Below are 18317 nucleotides of genomic sequence, written 5' to 3'. Positions count from 1 at the left end.
AATGTACAGGAAGAATTTCTGGAGAAACTGAAAAGAAAGAAAGAAATCCAGGTAGTGAAGCAAGAAATGTGATAGACGAATAGTCCAATTTCAAAAGGGCATTTTTAAATACAGCAGAGTGTGCCTGTGGCAGAACATCAACAAGAGTGAAAGAAAGGAGACACGGAATGGGAAGGTGAAACTGGCAGATAAAGAAAAGAAGAAAGCATGGCAAGAATGGAATAAAGATAAAAAAGAAGTATCCTGATAACAAAAGGAAATTTAAGAAATTGGGAACAGAAGAAAAGCTGGGTAGAATTTACACAAAAGATGGAAGCAGATGAAGCTGGCAGTAAAAGAATGCTGTATGGAATCATAGAGAATAGGGAATAAAGAGTTTATACAAAGCTGATGAAAGAGGAAGGTGAGAAGTTGATAACATACCCAGAAGAAAATAAAAGGAAGGACATACATACATACATAATCATTATAGACTGTTATGCCTTTCAGCGTTCAGTCTGCAAGCCTCTGAGAATTTACTAAACGTCGCCACAATCCTCGATTTGCAACTAGTGTTGTGGCCTCATTTCATTCTATACCTCTTATCTTTAAATCGTTAGAAACCGAGTCTAACCATCGTCGTCTTGGTCTCCCTCTACTTCTCTTACCCTCCATAACAGAGTCCATTATTCTCCTAGGTAACCTATCCTCCTCCATTCGCCTCACATGACCCCACCACCGAAGCCGGTTTATGCATACAGCTTCATCCATGGAGTTCATTCCTAAACTAGCCTTTATCTCCTCATTCCGAGTACCATCCTGCCATTGTTCCCACCTGTTTGTACCAACAATCATTCTTGCTACTTTCATGTCTGTTACTTCTAACTTATGAATAAGATATCCCGAGTCCACCCAGCTTTCGCTCCCGTAAAGCAAAGTTGGTCTGAAAACAGACCGATGTAAAGATAGTTTTGTCTGGGAGCTGACTTCCTTCTTACGGAATACTGTTGATCGCAACTGTGAGCTCACTGCATTAGCTTTACTACACCTTGATTCAATCTCACTTACTATATTACCATCCTGGGAGAACACACAACCTAAATACTTGAAATTATCGACCTGTTCTAGCTTTGTATTTTGATAAAATGCTGAATGTGAGAAATTGTGCACAGGAGACTGTAGTAATATTGTGTGAGGAGTCAACAGTAGAAGACGATATAATCATGTTAGAAGTGGAATTACCAGTTTGAAAAATAAAAATTGGGAAGGCACTGGGAATGGATGAAATTAGTATGGAAATGAAAGCTGCTGGACCTGTTGTCTACAATGTTAAAGTGCATATGGAAGCAGAAACATGTGCCAGAAGACTGGAGAAAGGGAATAATAATTCCAGTCTCAAAGAAGGGGACAAAAATGTGTATGATAACTATAGAGGAATCACACTGTTATCACAAGTGGCAAAAGTACTGGAAGGAATATTAGAGAGGAGAATAAGAAGAAAGATAGAATGAGAGTTGCAAGAAGATGTACGGTAGACCCAATATGCAGCATGAGGCAATTCTTGGAAAAGAATTGGGAGTATGGAAAGGATCTGGTCATAATATTCACAGATCTAGCAAGGGCATAAGATAGTGTTCCTAGTGAGATGGTTTGGGAAACCATGGTCGAAAACAGACTGGGTACACAAACTGTTGAAATGGTGCAAGCAAGGTACAAAAACTGTCCGCAGTGTGCAGACTCCGTTTGGTAAGACAGAAGGGTTTAGAAATTAAACTGGACTAAGACAGGAGAGTGTGCTGTCGCCTCTTTTGTTTCTTATGGTTATGAACGAAATTGTAAAGGAGACAAAGCAAGCATATGAGAATAGGGAGACAAAGTTATAACTATTTGCAGACTATATTGTGGTCTGGAGAACAACAAAAAAACTACAACAACAATCTGATGCACTGAAGAAGAAAACTGAATAGTATGGTACGAAAGTCAGTGCAGAGAAAAGCAAGACCGTGGTGATATCAAGAACTGATAGACAAGGGAAATGTACTGTGCAAATTGGGGGGTTAAAGTCTTGATATTGTTTACAGCTTCAAATACTCATGTATTGTGCGTCTGTTTTTGCAGTTTGTTCATTTAATATATTAGTTTTGGTACCACATTCAGTTATGTCAGCTTCTAATAGAGTAGCATTTATATTATATCAATTCCAACGAAATATATAGGCCGCACTGAAATTTTCTTTTCCTGATCGGTGGCCTGCTGTGCTCTCTTGGTTAGGTTATATGGCCTGCACACCAGTTTGAGTTTGAAACCCGTATTCTGAACGACTGTTCTCTTTTTCTTAATCTTGAGGTTAGATTCTAGTCACTGTTTGAACTTTAGACAGGAGTACATTTATTACTTCAAGTTTCTAACTAATTTTGTGATAACTTTAACACCAATGGCAATTTTCTTCCTTTCCGCAATGTATCATTTCATAGAAGTAAGAAGTAATCAAAATTGCTTAGCTATTTGGCAAACGACAGCTTTCTACAATGTTGGTTGACAGTTTCTCATATGTAGTGAAAGTCTGCCTGGTGGCCATAATCATTTAAGACATGAAGGCTATATAGTCTGGTCTGACACCATCGTAAGGTGGTTCGACTCCCGTTGGAAGAACCTATCACCATCAGAATGTTAGCCGGCAGGGTAGGAGAAGTGGTGCTATACAATTTCTAATCATTAGATAGCGTGCCAAAAGCCTGGATTCAATCTCCGAGTTGTTCATATGGAGTGAGGGAATAGGACGCTGTTGATGGTGACTTGTCCATCAGATGGCAACGTTAAGCCTTGAACAGACATCTTGGTGATATTCGATAGAAGTAGGTTATGTGCTGACATCAGATTGCACCCTCTCCCTACCTCATTATCGTCATCATCCCACACCACATGTGCAGGTCGCTCATGGGTGTCAAACAGAAAGATCTGCACCATGCGAGCAGAATGTGTCCTCTGACACTACGCTCTAAAAGCCACGCTTAATAAATAATATGTACAAGGGATAGGTTCAACAACAGAAGAAGTATTTGTAAATCTCAGATATTGCCATTCTTGATTTCCATTTTCTGAAGGATGTCACGAGAAAACTATCACCCTATAGGTACTTTAGGTACTTCTTTTTTATTTTCTGTGTCTTTAAAACAAATATGGAATATATTAATAGATTTAATATTAAATACGATTAGTCATAAAAAGCCAGGCACACATATAGGTATTCCATCATCAGCACTCTATTTTTGTTAGATTTCAAACTAAAAATACCCACCACACTATTTCCCACTTTCAGAATTCAATTGGAATGACTTGAACTAGGGTTTCTCCTATCATTCGTGAAGGTAGCCCTTACATGCACGCAAAGGAAGCTGGCCACCCTACCTCAAGAGCATTATTACTTTTAGCTAATTTTTGGCATCCTCAGTGTCTTAAAATGAATTGTTTTTCTAATTCCAGGTCAATAGCCTGAGTCACAGTTTTCAACAAGTCAGATTTTCCTTAATTTTTCCCTTACAATAACACTGAAGAAACCAGCAATATAGCCATAACTCAGAATTCATCTTCAGTTTTGTAATGATCTACTAGTCCTTTTAAAATACAATGAGATCTTAACTAGTTCTTATTAATGCAGAACACACATCCACACATGCAGTAGAAACTTACAATTTTTCACTTGGTTTGTAGTTAAAATTATGGCAATTGAGGGGCTTGTTTCCAAAGTGACGCATCTTCAAGAATAACATTTTTCAGGAGACTCCATTGTTTAATAATCCATTTCCTAATAAGATATAACCTTAATTTCATCTATGTAGCCACATCACACCAAACAAAATTTGTGTCTCATGGTGGCTAAAATCCTAGTAAAGGAATACCATCAAAAGAGGGGGTAGTCTTTGATTTACACCACTTTGCAACTAAAGAGGGGCTCAAACTGCAAATTATGCAGAACGGTGTACGCTAGGTTACCTTCTAGGTGTTCAAACATTCAAATATAATGCTTAATGATATACTTAATACAATTCTTCACATATGCTGTATTTATGCACAATTTACGAATTTCAAAATGCAAATAATATGAATAGAATATAAAAATGCCAACAATGCAAAAGAACAAATTTAATTTAGCAAAACCTATCATATGACTGGAAACAAACAAAGTTTGATTGTCTTGAGTTTCATCACATATTTCTGAACACACATATTTTTTGGGGAAAATGTTTTGGAAGTACCAACTGGTCCATACACTTCTCATGTTCAACTAAAACAAAACAAAAAAAAAACCACATTATTACATTTGAGTTGAAGGATGTGATGTTTTTCTTTGCGGGTTTCAATATGCAGCAGTTGAAATAGAAGGAAGCATTCTATCATAAAATGCCATAGCAAGATGCCCTTCATGTACACCCAGTTTATCGAGGTGGCCGTTAATATCCTTTAATTTGTCTTCTTTCAATAGCTTGCCAAATGGTACTTTTTTCCACTTCAAGAAATCCACAAGCAAAAGAGCCAAGCGCCGCTACAACCGGTAAGTGGTCATATGATATGCGCGTGCTGGGCTATTTGTCATGTGGAGCTGTAGCACTATGGAGATAAAAACAGCTAGGAGTTTCATTACATTGGAAACAAATACAACTTTTGAATGCCATTTTAACCATGATATACTCTGCGTTGGAAATAAATAAGTTTACACATGATAAAAGTACTATTGTGGAAACACATTTGCACGTTCAGTTTGAAATCCGAAAAAAGTGGATTTCATCACTTTTGAAATAAGCCCTTCAATTATGTCATGAAACCAACTGAGGGATTGAAATTTAACACAGAAACATTTTGTACGAAAGAGGTATGTAACTTATACAGAGAAGTACAATTATTTCTGTAAACACTTTACATAAGAAAGGGTTTGTCCATAAGCATATTCCTTATTCTATACATTTCTAACATAATTTAATTAACCTTTATTGCACAAACTTCACAGGGACTCCAAACGAATCTAACCAAATCTTACAAAAAAAGTTAAGGTATTCAACCAATATTTCTCCAGGAACATAGATATGGTCCAAGAAATACGTAAAAAATATAATTTACAAGAAAGGATACAAAGGTAAAATATGGGAAAAAGTCAATAAGTTGGATTACAGGTGTAACAGCTAAGAGATCTAGTATTGCCATAAACAATATTCCTGGGCCGATGACCTAGATATTAGGCCCTCCCCTTTAAACAACAAGCATCATCAAACAATATTCCACCATTGGCTGTATCACTGCAATGTACACAATGTTGCTAATGACAGGATTGTATACCCTGTGTACATTTTGAATAACAAGTGGCTAGGCCACACAGAAATCACAGTAGGATTACATACAATTTAAACACCAACCCTGTCCTTATTTAGTGCAGATTACGTACAAACAACTTTGCATAGACCTGCACCACAGAGCCACTCAAATGTAAGAAAAAGTTATTATGATCACAAAGTCTCTCTCATATAAAGTGTCCCTAACCATTTAGTTTCTATCCCCAACCAACAGTGCTGTAGTATGTCTTGAATCCAGAGGCACACTGTGAAGGCAGGCATGGAACAATCTTGTTCATATTACGATGTAGGACTGGAATTAGGCTTTCTTCCTTTCACCACCAAAGGTTTGTTTTTGATGGACCCTTTCTTGCGTTTATTTGTCTGGAACATTATTAAAAAGGAGGAATAAGACCAAGCGAGCATTTTCACGTCTATTACAAGAACATATCTGACCAGAAACACATAAATTTTACCTTTTTAGAGATGAAGATCTTGCTACGCTTTATTTTTCGTTCAGAAACTGGTATTCTTGGGCGGTTAAATTCATTTGGTTTTTTAACCCTGAAAGATAAAATTTAAGATGATGAGTCAGTCAGACTATGGTAAGCCATAAGTAATCTCCACACAATTGCAAAGAGCTCTTCTTAAAGGATCATTTAAAAATTTTTTTTGCACTGGGAGAAAAAATTAAGAAAATCAGTCACAGTACACTTCAGAACAGTTAATGACATTGATTGTACAGTCTCAAACACTACATCCACAAAGTTACCACAAGCTAAAATAAATTATATATCTAAACATTACATACATTATACATACATTATCATTATAGACTGTTATGCCTTTCAGCGTTCAGTCTGCAAGCCTCTAAGAATTTACTAAACGTCGCCACAATCCTCGATTTGCAACTAGTGTTGTGGCCTAATTTAGTTCTATACCTCTTATCTTTAAATCGTTAGAAACCGAGTCTAACCATCGTCGTCTTGGTCTCCCTCTACTTCTCTTACCCTCCATAACAGAGTCCATTATTCTCCTAGGTAACCTATCCTCCTCCATTCGCCTCACATGACCCCACCACCGAAGCCGGTTTATGCGTACAGCTTCATCCATCGAGTTCATTCCTAAATTAGCCTTTATCTCCTCATTCCGAGTTCCCTCCTGCCATTGCTCCCACCTGTTTGTACCAGCAATCATTCTTGCTACTTTCATGTCTGTTACTTCTAACTTATGAATAAGATATCCTGAGTCCACCCAGCTTTCGCTCCCATAAAGCAAAGTTGGTCTGAAAACAGACCGACGTAAAGACAGTTTCGTCTGGGAGCTGACTTCCTTCTTACAGAATACTGCAGATCGCAACTGCGAGCTCACTGCATTAGCTTTACTACACCTTGATTCAATCTCACTTACTATATTACCATCCTGGGAAAACACACAACCTAAATACTTGAAATTATCGACCTGTTCTAGCTTTGTATCACCAATCTGACATTCAATTCTGTTGGATTTCTTACCTACTGACATCAATTTAGTCTTCGAGAGGCTAATTTTCATACCATACTCATTGCACCTATTTTCAAGTTCCAAGATGTTAGACTGCAGGCTTTCGGAACAGTCTGCCATTAAGACCAAGTCGTCAGCATAGGCCAAACTGCTTACTACATTTCCACCTAACTGAATCCCTCCCTGCCATTTTATACCTTTCAGCAGATGATCCATATAAACTACAAACAGCAAAGGTGAAAGATTACAGCCTTGTCTAACTCCTGTAAGTACCCTGAACCATGAACTCATTCTACCATCAATTCTCACTGAAGCCCAATTGTCAACATAAATGCCTTTGATTGATTTTAATAATCTACCTTTAATTCCATAGTCCCCCAGTATAGCGAACATCTTTTCCCTCGGTACCCTCTCATATGCTTTCTCTAGATCTACGAAACATAAACACAACTGCCTATTCCTCTCGTAGCATTTTTCAATTACTTGGCGCATACTGAAAATCTGATCCTGACAGCCTCTCTGTGGTCTGAAACCACACTGGTTTTCATCCAACTTCCTCTCAACGACTGATCGCACCCTCCCTTCCAAGATGCCTGTGAATACTTTGCCTGGTATACTAATCAATGAGATACCTCGATAGTTGTTGCAATCCTTCCTGTTCCCTTGCTTATAGATAGGTGCAATTACTGCTTTTGTCCAATCTGAAGGTACCTTACCAACACTCCACGCTAATTTGACTACTCTATGAAGCCATTTCATCCCTGCCTTCCCACTGTACTTCACCATTTCAGGTCTAATTTCATCTATTCCTGCTGCCTTATGACAATGGAGTTTATTTACTATCCTTTCCACTTCCTCAAGCATAATTTCACCAACATCATTTTCCTCCTCCCCATGAGCTTGACTGTTTGCAACATCACCATGATGATTTCCTTTTACATTGAGAAGATGTTCAAAATATTCCCTCCACCTCTCCAGTGATTCCCTGGGATCAGTTATGAGTTCACCTGAATTACTCAAAACACTGATCATTTCCTTTTTCCCTCCCTTCCTAAGATTCTTTATTACTGTCCAGAAAGGTTTCCCTGCTGCTTGACCTAGCCTTTCCAGGTTATTACCAAAATCTTCCCATGACTTCTTTTTGGATTCTACAACTATTTGTTTCGCTCTGTTTCTTTCATCTACGTACAAATCCCTGTCTGCCTCGGCCCTTGTTTGGAGCCATTTCTGATAAGCCTTCTTTTTACGTTTACAGGCTGCTCTCACCTCATCATTCCACCAAGATGTTCGCCTTTTCCCATCTTTACACACAGTTGTTCCTAGGCATTCCCTTGCTGTTTCTACTACAGCATCCCTGTATGCCACCCATTCACTTTCTATATCCTGAACCTGCTTACTGTCTACTGTTCAAAACTTCTCACTAATCATATCCATGTACTTCTGTCTAATTTCCTCGTCCTGGAGATTTTCTACCCTTATTCGTTTGCAGACAGATTTCACTTTCTCTACCCTAGGCCTAGAGATACTTAGTTCACTACAGATCAGATAATGGTCTGTGTCATCGAAAAATCCCCGAAAAACTCGTACATTCCTAAACGATTTCCTGAATTCAAAGTCTGTTAAGATATAGTCTATTATGGATCTGGTACCCCTAGCCTCCTATGTGTAGCGGTGAATAGCCTTATGCTTGAAGAATGTATTCGTAACAGCTAAACCCATACTAGCACAGAAGTCAAGCAAACGCTTCCCATTCCCATTAGCTTCCATATCTTCCCCACATTTACCAATCACCCTTTCGTATCCTTCAGTTCTATTCCCAACTCTCGCATTGAAATCGCCCATTAGCACTATTCTATCCTTGCTGCTGTTCCTCACCACGATGTCACTCAATGCTTCATAAAACTTGTCAACTTCATCCTCATCTGCACCCTCACATGGTGAATACACGGACACAATTCTTGTCCTAATTCCTCCCACTGACAAATCTACCCACATCATTCGCTCACTTACGTGCCTAACAGAAACTATGTTGCGTGCAATGGTATTCCTGATAAAGAGCCCTACCCCAGACTCTGCCCTTCCCTTTCTAACACCCGTCAAGTACACTTTATAATCTCCTATCTCTTCCTCCTTATCTCCCCTTACCCGAATATCACTTACTGCTAGCACATCCAGATGCATCCTCTTTGCTGACTCAGCAAGTTCTACCTTCTTTCTTCCATAAGCCCCATTAATATTGATAGCTCCCCATCGAATTCCATTTCGTTCGCCAAGTTGTTTCCAAGGAGTCCCTCGCCTGTCAAATGGGAGTGGGACTCCATTACTCCCATAGGTCCGAGGCTTGCTTAAAGTGTTCTGAGCTCGGCAAATTCATGAAGCAGGATGCTGCTCTACTTGCACATAGTCCAAGTGAGGATCTCTCCTCTAACGGGTTATGGACCACCGGTGAATTGTGTAGTCCTAGCCGCCTGAGCACAAGGAGGGCCAAGACTCAGAATATGTCCGAGATGCCCACTCCCATTCCATAGCAACTGGTATCCCGACTCTCAGGACCACTTACTAGGCCACTCAGCCGTTGCCCATGGTTCACGAACTAGGATGTGACTACAGTAACCCACAAACATGAACTACAAAAATCATTGAACGTCTTTTCCATCATTTTTGCACAGATCATAATCTTCTTAGTGTTTGCCCCGCAATGGAGCAGGGTCTGCTGTTTAGTAAGCCAACCTCCACTGGGCTCTACTGAGTGCATTGTTTTGAACATGAACATAGCGACATAGAGCACGTCATCTTGAAGATGATCAGGCCAGCGTTTCTTGGACAAACCAGTGGTGTGATGCGAAGTGCTGTCTTTACAAGAGATGCACCTTCTCTATGCATTACGCGGCCATACCACCAAAGTCTTGTCTACAACTGAGGCAACTCCCATGTGTAAAGATGTCTATGTTGGTGACATGACCTAGCTGGGTCAGGCAAAGTGACTAGCAAAGGATATGCAACTCCATGACATTAAGGGCTTGTTCATGTTTAACTGTCGCTGGCCACCATTCAGAGCCATTGATCGACAAAAGTCCTGTAAACCTTGGACTTCAAGTGGATTGGTATCTGACAATCGCACAGAACAGCAGCCGATTGCTGCCACTTCATCCAGGCCACATTTAATCATACACGGGCGTCTGGAATAGTGCCACACTCACACAGACAAAGGAACCAAAATACTTAAAATTATTACACTTTAAGATCTTGGCCATCTATCTGAAAGGTTCCATCAGTCTGTGGACCGCAGTCCATGTACTCAGTTTTCTTGGTATTCAGTCGAAGTGCACTTTCTGCTAAGTCTTTCATTCCACTTTTGAACCGGCTCTTGAATCTATTGATGCTCTTCAGCAGCCAGTAGGATATCGTCAGTATACAGGAGTGACTACAGGGGTGATGACTGGATATCAGAGGTGACTTTGTCTATACACAATAATGAAGAGAAATGGTGACAAGTCCGATCTCCAGTGGACACCAATCCGAATGAGGAATGGTGGCAAAATTCTAGCAGAGCATCGGACAGCACTGGTATAGCATTGATAAAATAAATTCATCCAGCAGACATACCCCTCATGGATGCTGTGCGATCTAAGTGCAGGCCAAATCCGTTAATGAGTAACATGGTCAGAGGCCTTTTCCAGGTCCAGGAAGGCAATGTGGAGTGGCCTATCATTCTTTTCCCAGTGTCTCCATAAGCAACCCAGCTGTATGAATGGAATCAATTGTCCCCATATCCTTTCACAAATCCATACTGGTTTGGAGTGACGTTGACAATACTCCGTAGGTGCATCTGCACTTAGTACGGTGTTGGACCACCAAACCTTGCGCGACTGTTACTCTAAATCTGCCGTAGTTGCCGCTGGCTGAAGTTGTCATCAAACCTGGTCCCAAACATTCTCAATGCCTGAGAGGTCTGGAAATATTGCTGGCCAAGCAAGCATGTTGGCATCACAAAGGCAGGCAACAATACTAGTGCTGTGAGAGGCCGGGCATTATCCTGCTGGAAAATGGGGTTGCTGAGCTGCACCAGGAAGGGAAACACACAGTCCCAGAATCTCCTGGATGTATTGTTGTGCTGTGAGAGTTCTGTGAGAGTTCTGCGAGTTCACCATCAATGGGGAGCGAGAATCTTACAAGATAGCACTTGCCCACAATAACACATCTCACTGGGTCTGTGTGCTGTTCTACAATGAAGTGTGAATCATCGCGCTCGCCAGGACGTCTCCAGACTCAAATATGGCGGTTGTCTGTATTCAGACAGAACCGTGATTCTGTCGCTGACCACCACCTGTCGCCAATCTGCAAGCCGCCTTTTTTTTTTTGCACAAGTTCAAATATGCTCGTCAATTCTCAGCTAAGAGTAATAATGGTAGACTTTGTAAGGGAAGCCACGACAACAAATCTTGTTCTGCTAGCCGCCTTGATATGGTACTGGTGGACACAGGTGTATCTCCAGCTGCAGCGTCATGTATTCAGATGGTCTGCAGTGACACCTGTGGAGTGCTCACAGCCTGTCATACGATGAAACGATCCTACCTTCTGGTGGTCTGCCGGGATCGACCTGCGCCTTCTTGGTGCATGTGTACCCTTACATTTCCACTGCTTCCCAAACACAGATGCACAGTTTTATCAGAATGGTCCAACCTGCCTCTCCTTGTTGGATGATGGGGTCTCTCTCAAATTCATCTAGCTGGTCAAACATGCACCCTTGGCCCAAAAGCCGATAATCCACCCCTTTTTACCACTCGGATAAATCGCCCCTTTTACTTGAAACAGCAACAAGTGATTCGAGTACAAACATCAAGCGTTGAGCATCATGTGCAATGTGCTGTCAACTGCAAATGTAGAGTCATAATAATATGATGTGGTTGTGTACTTCCTCTTTACCAGGAGTAAAAATACATTAATACAATGCTTATACACAATCTAGAAAGGCTCTGTGCATAGAATAAAGTTGGTAAAACATTATAGGTACATTTTTTAAAATAGTAGTTGAACGTTACAACGTTGGTGATATAATGATTTGAAAGGGCTAGGTTTGGGACGGCAGTGACTTATGGCCTTATCTAACAAGAAAACTATCGGTAAGTTCGTTTTAAAACCAACAATACAATTTCTCTGCCAGGATGAGATCATAAAATAACTATGTACAAAAAATTAGGTGCCATTTTGAATGGGAAGGTGTTGAAATCTTGGTTCAATATCTGTGTGACAACTCAACTACTGGACAACCCTTGCATCTTGCTGGCTGGTGCAGCACACAGCAGAGTTGCAGTTGTGCTAGAGAGAGAACGAACTGGCAGGTTACCGCACGCCAAGGTCATTTCATATTGTTAGGGAACAAATGTGAAACATAAATGAGGCGCGTTAATTGTATGATAAAAACAGAAGTCCTTTGGCACCATGCACAACAAATATGTACTTAACCCTTTGAGGGTCAGGTTTTGGAAGCACTGACATACCCCACAATTTCGGTTCTTGCATGCTTATAAAGAAACCCCATTATAAATGAATGCATAGGCACATAATACATTATATTTAAAAAATGGCTAAATCATACATTAAAAAAGTGAAAAATCAGAAAATCTTCATGATTAACAAAAATTTTTGCATGGTATTTTACAAAATATGGCGGTGGACACAGAAGTTATTACAATCTGTGCAATAATATATGGTCTTTTGGTTCTCCTTTTGAGCTGATTTTGTCATCTTGAGGTAGGAAACCGTTATCATTGAAATGAAGGAACTATAGAACAGATTTATAATGATTACCGAGCATGAGCCGAGAAAATATAGGAGTGTGGTTGTAACCGTACAGAATTCTAACTCCATGTGAAGAAGTAAATTTTTGTTTTTACGCCAAGTTATAGGTCATGTATTTATTTAAATATTATGAGCAATATTTATTTCATTGTAAGAATACCATATGTATTTATTAATGTATTATTAGCATTATTGATTACATCGTAAGAACACTTTGTCAAATGGGTGGCATGCTGTAGCACCAAAAGTTGGGAATTTTTGTTAAGCAAGAGAACTATATATAAAGAAAGTTTTGTAAAAAGTTGGCTTGTCTAACATGACACATACCCCAAGATTTTTCAGGGCGACTCCAAAACCCCAGAAAGAGTACGGTAGTTAGTGGGTCATAAAACCAACAACATTATTATTATTATTATTATAATTATAATATATAATTCACTGGGGCCATCAAGGACTACGTTAAGTCTTGTTGCATTTGACTCTGAACTTTGCCTTCTTTAGAGCCCAAATTTCCCTCATTCTTTGTGAGTGGGCCTGCTTACGCTCCTCTGTCCAAGGGGCACCGTGTCTTCTCTTCAGTTGCTCGTCTCGGTTTAGCCCGTTCGTCAATATTTTCTTGCGGAAGAGATCTCTGTTAAGGGCGTCTTCAGCTGAGATATGTAGTATTTGCATGTCTTCTTTGGTATTTCTAAACCAGGGAATTGTGGTTTAGGGGTTTGAATCAAAAAGTGAAATATTTCTTTAGTTAACTTTCTTCCGTCCATTCTTTTCAGATGACCGTAAAATCGTGCCCATCTTTTTCTGATTGTGTCGGTAATTTTCTCTATTTCGCTGTAGACTTCCTTGTTGGATCTCTTTTGATGGATTCCATTTCTGTACTTTGATCCCAAGATTCCTCTCACAATTTTGCGTTCTCTTTTCTCCATTTCTTCAAGGAGTCCTTTGTTGGCATTTAGAGACAGGGTTTCGGCTGCATATAGAACTACTGGCTTCAGAACTGTTTCATAGTGACGTATCTTGGTGTTTTGGGAAAGGCATTTATTGTTGTAGATTGTGCGGGATGTTTGGTAGGCTATTTCCAGTTTGCGTACTTGCTCCTGCAGTGCTTCTTTGTCCAATCCATTTTTCATGATGATCTCACCCAGGTATTTGAATCTGTCTACTCGGGTGTGTCCCCGTGTTTTGTATGGAGTTTTGGTGGAGCCTCTTTGATGTTAGTCATTACTTCTGTTTTCTCAAACGATATCTGCAAACCAGTTTGTTCGGCAATTTCCTTTAAAATTTCAACTTGAGCTCTAGCGGTTTCTACGTCGTTTGAGAGAACAGCAATATCATCGGCAAATGCTAAGCAGTCTGTTGCGATCCCCTTGGATTTGGTTCCTATTCTCAATGGACTGTAGTTGGTTTCCTGTAATCTCACCCGCCAGGTTCTGATGATCTTTTCAAGAACACAGTTGAAGAGTATCGGGGATAGCCCATCACCTTGTCGGACTCCTGTTATGATGTCAAAGGAATGCGAGAGACATCCGTGGAACTTCACCTTGGATTTTGTATCGGTCAGGGTGGCTCCAATTAATGCCAGCAGTTTCAAATCTACTCCAAATTTATTTAAGATATTTAGCAGGACTTCCCGGTCAATGGAGTCATACGCTTTCTTAAAGTCCACAAAGACAGACACATACTGCTTGGACCTTAGTGTACAATATCTGATGATCGTTTTGAGATTTTGGATCTGTTCAGCTGTTGAGCGACCTTTTCTGAACCCTCCTTGGTATTCACCTATTTGATGTTCGACTTGTGCTTCCAAACGCTCCAGAATGGCAAGTGATAGAATTTTGTAAGTCACGGGTAGCAAAGATATTCCTCTGTAGTTGTTGATGTTCTTCATGCTGCCTTTTTTGTGTAATGGATGGATCAAAGCTATTTTCCAATCTTCGGGTAGGGTCTCCTTGTTCCAAATTTCTTCTATTTGCTTTTGCAAGATATCAAGTGATTCCTCTGGGGCATATTTCCATAGTTCTGCTACTACTGAGTCTTCCCTCGGCGCTTTGTTATTTTTGAGACGACCGGGCGAGTTGGCCGTGCGCGTAGAGGCGCGCGGCTGTTAGCTTGCATCCGGGAGATAGTAGGTTCGAATCCCACTATTGGCAGCCCTGAAAATGGTTTTCCGTGGTTTCCCATTTTCACACCAGGCAAATGCTGGGGCTGTACCTTAATTAAGGCCACGGCCGCTTCCTTCCAACTCCTAGGCCTTTCCTGTCCCATCGTCGCCATAAGACCTATCTGTGTCGGTGCGACGTAAAACCGCTAGCAAAAAAAAAAAAAAAAAAATTTTTTTTGAGACGGGCAATGTGGCGCTTGATTTCATCTCTGTCGGGTGGTCTGGAATCTGGGTACCTGAGTAAGGGTTCCTTGGTCTCAATAGCGCTTTGCGGTTTAGAGCAATTAAGTAAATTCTTGAAGTAATCTGTCAGAATACTGCAATTTTCATCATTTGACGTCGCCAGTGTGCCGTCCTTTCGCTCAAAGCATAGAGATGGTGGTTTATAGCCAGTGAGTTTGCGTTTGAAGGCTCTGTAGTACTCTCTGCTTTCATTCCTCCTAAAGTTTTGTTCTATCTTTTCAATGAGAGATTTTTCGTATTTACGTTTCTCAGTTCTGAACATCCTAGCTGCTTGGGCACGTTGGGTTTTGTAGGTTTCTCAATCATTTTCTGATTTCGTAGAGTAGTACTGTTTCCACGCATTGAGTCTTTCTTGGAGGACTGATTCGCAGGTACCATTCCACCAGGCATGCTTTTTGCTTCTCTTGATTTCTGCAACGTCATTGGCGGCCTCAACAAGGAGACTTTTGGCGTTGTTAAAGTCACAGTCATTTGGTCTAGCCTTCTCCTGGAACTCCTTGACCCTTTGCTGAAGTTTATCATTGTCGAAGCGTGTGATCTGTTTGGTTGTCTTCCTTGTGTTTGCGGGAATTGGTTTGAATTTGATAAGAGACATATAATGATCTGAGGCCACATTGATGCCTTTCTTTACCTTCACATTCATAATCTCAGGGCTGTTTCTCCTGGAGATTGCAACATGATCAATTTGGAACTCTCCGAGAGCTTGGACAGGAGAACGCCAAGTCATTTGCTTTCTGGGTAAATGGCGAAAGTGGGTCGACATGACCTGCAGGTTGTGATTTTCGCAAATGGATACCAGTCTTTTGCAGTTGGGATTGGTTCTTTTGTGAGCGGGGTAATTTCCTATAACTTTCTTGTACTTCTGTTCACGACCTAGTTGGGCATTGAAGTCACCCAAAAGAAGCTTGACATGGTGTTTGGGGATTTTGTTTAATTTTTCATCCAGTAGGTCCCAGAAATTATCAACTTCGTCTGGATCAGACTTGTTCTTATCGTTTGTAGGAGCATTATTATTATTATTATTATTATTATTATTATTGATATCAACAGTACACTCATTTAGTTTTGGAGTGGTTGTACATTGCTTTTAAAAACCAAAGATTATTTTTTTAGGCGATGGATAATCTGCACGACGGTTAATCAAGGTTTTGCTGTAGTTTGATCACATAAGTTACTGTATTTCACAGGAAGAAGAGAAACCTTTTTCACGGAAACAACATAATTCATACCCTAGAACATTAACCAGATTCATGACTGCTCTCTCAAAGGAACATGTGTTAACTGCCTGGCTCAAGCTAAAAGGCTTGCTTCAGCTGGTCACCAGGGCTGTCTACGTCTAGCAATATGCTTACGCGTCCTATCTTATTTTGTAAAGAAGGCAAATTACGAAGTCAAAAACTCATATCACTTAAAATCAAAATCATGAACATTGACAAATCAATTACATTTAATAAGAAATGTTTAGAATTAAAGCTCGTTCCTAAGTACATAACCCTAATAGCTAAACTCACAACAACTTTGACTAAAAAATCAATATCCCAATCACAATTATTATGGATCAGAAACAAAATTAAATTTACTTATATAAAGAAACAGGAAATCAACAAATTCTACACATCCATTTAAACCTAAGGAACTTCTGGCACCACACTCAATGGAATCCTACTCAAACTTTTACACGATTACATTAAAACCTAATGAATAAACAGAAAAATCTAGAAAACAATAACCATGACAAACTCTCTAATTTTCACCCTAGATTAATTAGCAGATCAGACACTACCTTTTCAAGGAATGAAATAAATCTGCTAAAGAAGGGACTCTAATTCAACTGTGAGGAAAGTCATAACGTAAACAACAAAAAACAGCTCATCACTGACATAGGAATTGCTCGCGACAAAATCCCCTCTCTGCAAAGAGAAATAATGTAGCCATCAACGAAGCCCTAAAAATAATCGCACAAGAAAATTCCACCAAACAACCGAATTGTGCCACTCATTACTCAGTATTAAAAACAAAATGAGAAAACAACAACCTAATAGTCACGAAAGCAGGAAACTGGAACAAAACAGTCATAATGAAGAAAGAAGAGTACATAGATAAAACAATAAGAATTCATCAACAACAACGGAATTCAAGAACTACAACGCGACCCTACAAATAAATTTCAAAAAACATAAAACAAGCTATCAAGGAAATAGACTTTATTCTCACAAAATAAGAAAAAGAAAGCCTCACTATCAAAAATCCCAAACTCTCCACACTAAGAGCCCTCCCCAAAATACATAAAAACTGATGTCCTTTTAGACCAATAGTAAATTTTAAAGATGTGCCAAGTTAAAATTTAAGCAAACAACTCAACAAAACTCTAAAGGAGAAAATCTCACTTAAAGAAGACAGATCAATTAAAAACAGCCTGGAACTAATTAAAGAACTAAATAAACTTAAAAAAACAGAGCACACGTATGATATCCTTGGACATCACTAGGCATTTCGAAAATGTCCAAATGAAGTCATGCCAAATATTGTCCTTCCCGTCAGCAAAGTTGACCATGAAGTTTCACTTCCATATATAAAGAGTACGTATAATATATATCCAAGTACTGCCAATGTCCATACCTCTCAAGATCTTCCAGAATCACAGCATAACTGTACACACATAAAGGTAAAAGTCTCTCCAGCAAAAAATCATGCACTTCCTCTCACAAAACAGACCAGTGGTTCATCTCCCCAGAATGAGTAAAAGCAGGCCAATTTATACATCATTAGAGAGGGGAAAACAAGGGGAGATTAAGTCACAAGAGCACATGAGAGAACGTCAAGAAGATACCGGAATATTGACATAGAGAGTCAACTGGTAGTGACGTCACCCGGCTCAAAGCTCAGATGAATGAAGAGCATTACGTAGAGGGTTGGCATGAGAAGCAGATGATAGCTGAGCAGCATAAAGTGGAGATGCAGCAGAGATAATAAGAAATCCTTTCAGTTGTCATGCAACATGATAGGGCAATCGTCTCACAATAAGCGTGGACGTTTGAACCGCATAGCCGCACGCAGATGCCACCCCAGAAATTGGCAAAAGTAATCACTGTTTACAGTTTGTCCATCAGGCAAAGCATGCGTAAAAATAACACCCTTGTACTTGTATGCCACAATCAGCATAAGCGTCACCCGATTGAGTTCCTGTCAAAATTTCTGTGGACAGGGTGAAACTGGGCGATGCCATTCGTTCGACTGATGCTTTAATTTAAGTTTGTAGGCTCATGCCCACGGCTTATCAATGGCAACAATAAGCTGAAGAAATG

At 39.9% G+C, this 18317-nt stretch overlaps 1 protein-coding gene across 1 annotated transcript in view; it reads right to left on the bottom strand.

Annotated features, from left to right (window-relative positions):
* Positions 1-3161: 3161 nt before the first annotated feature.
* Stt3B (catalytic subunit 3B of the oligosaccharyltransferase complex) overlaps positions 3162-18317 on the bottom strand; it is a 518075-nt gene continuing 502919 nt past the window's right edge. Inside the window, exons 14-15 of the mRNA XM_067140186.2 lie at positions 5780-5867; positions 3162-5687 (exon numbers count right to left, since the gene is read on the bottom strand). Coding sequence (XP_066996287.1) covers positions 5604-5687; positions 5780-5867 — 172 coding nt within the window. The 3' untranslated portion in view covers positions 3162-5603. The remainder of the gene's footprint in view (positions 5688-5779; positions 5868-18317) is intronic.

This window comes from Anabrus simplex, chromosome 2, assembly GCF_040414725.1.
Source record: "Anabrus simplex isolate iqAnaSimp1 chromosome 2, ASM4041472v1, whole genome shotgun sequence".
In the NCBI taxonomy this organism is placed as follows: Eukaryota; Metazoa; Arthropoda; class Insecta; order Orthoptera; family Tettigoniidae; genus Anabrus; species Anabrus simplex.
This window is presented reverse-complemented; position numbering and strand designations above follow the sequence as displayed.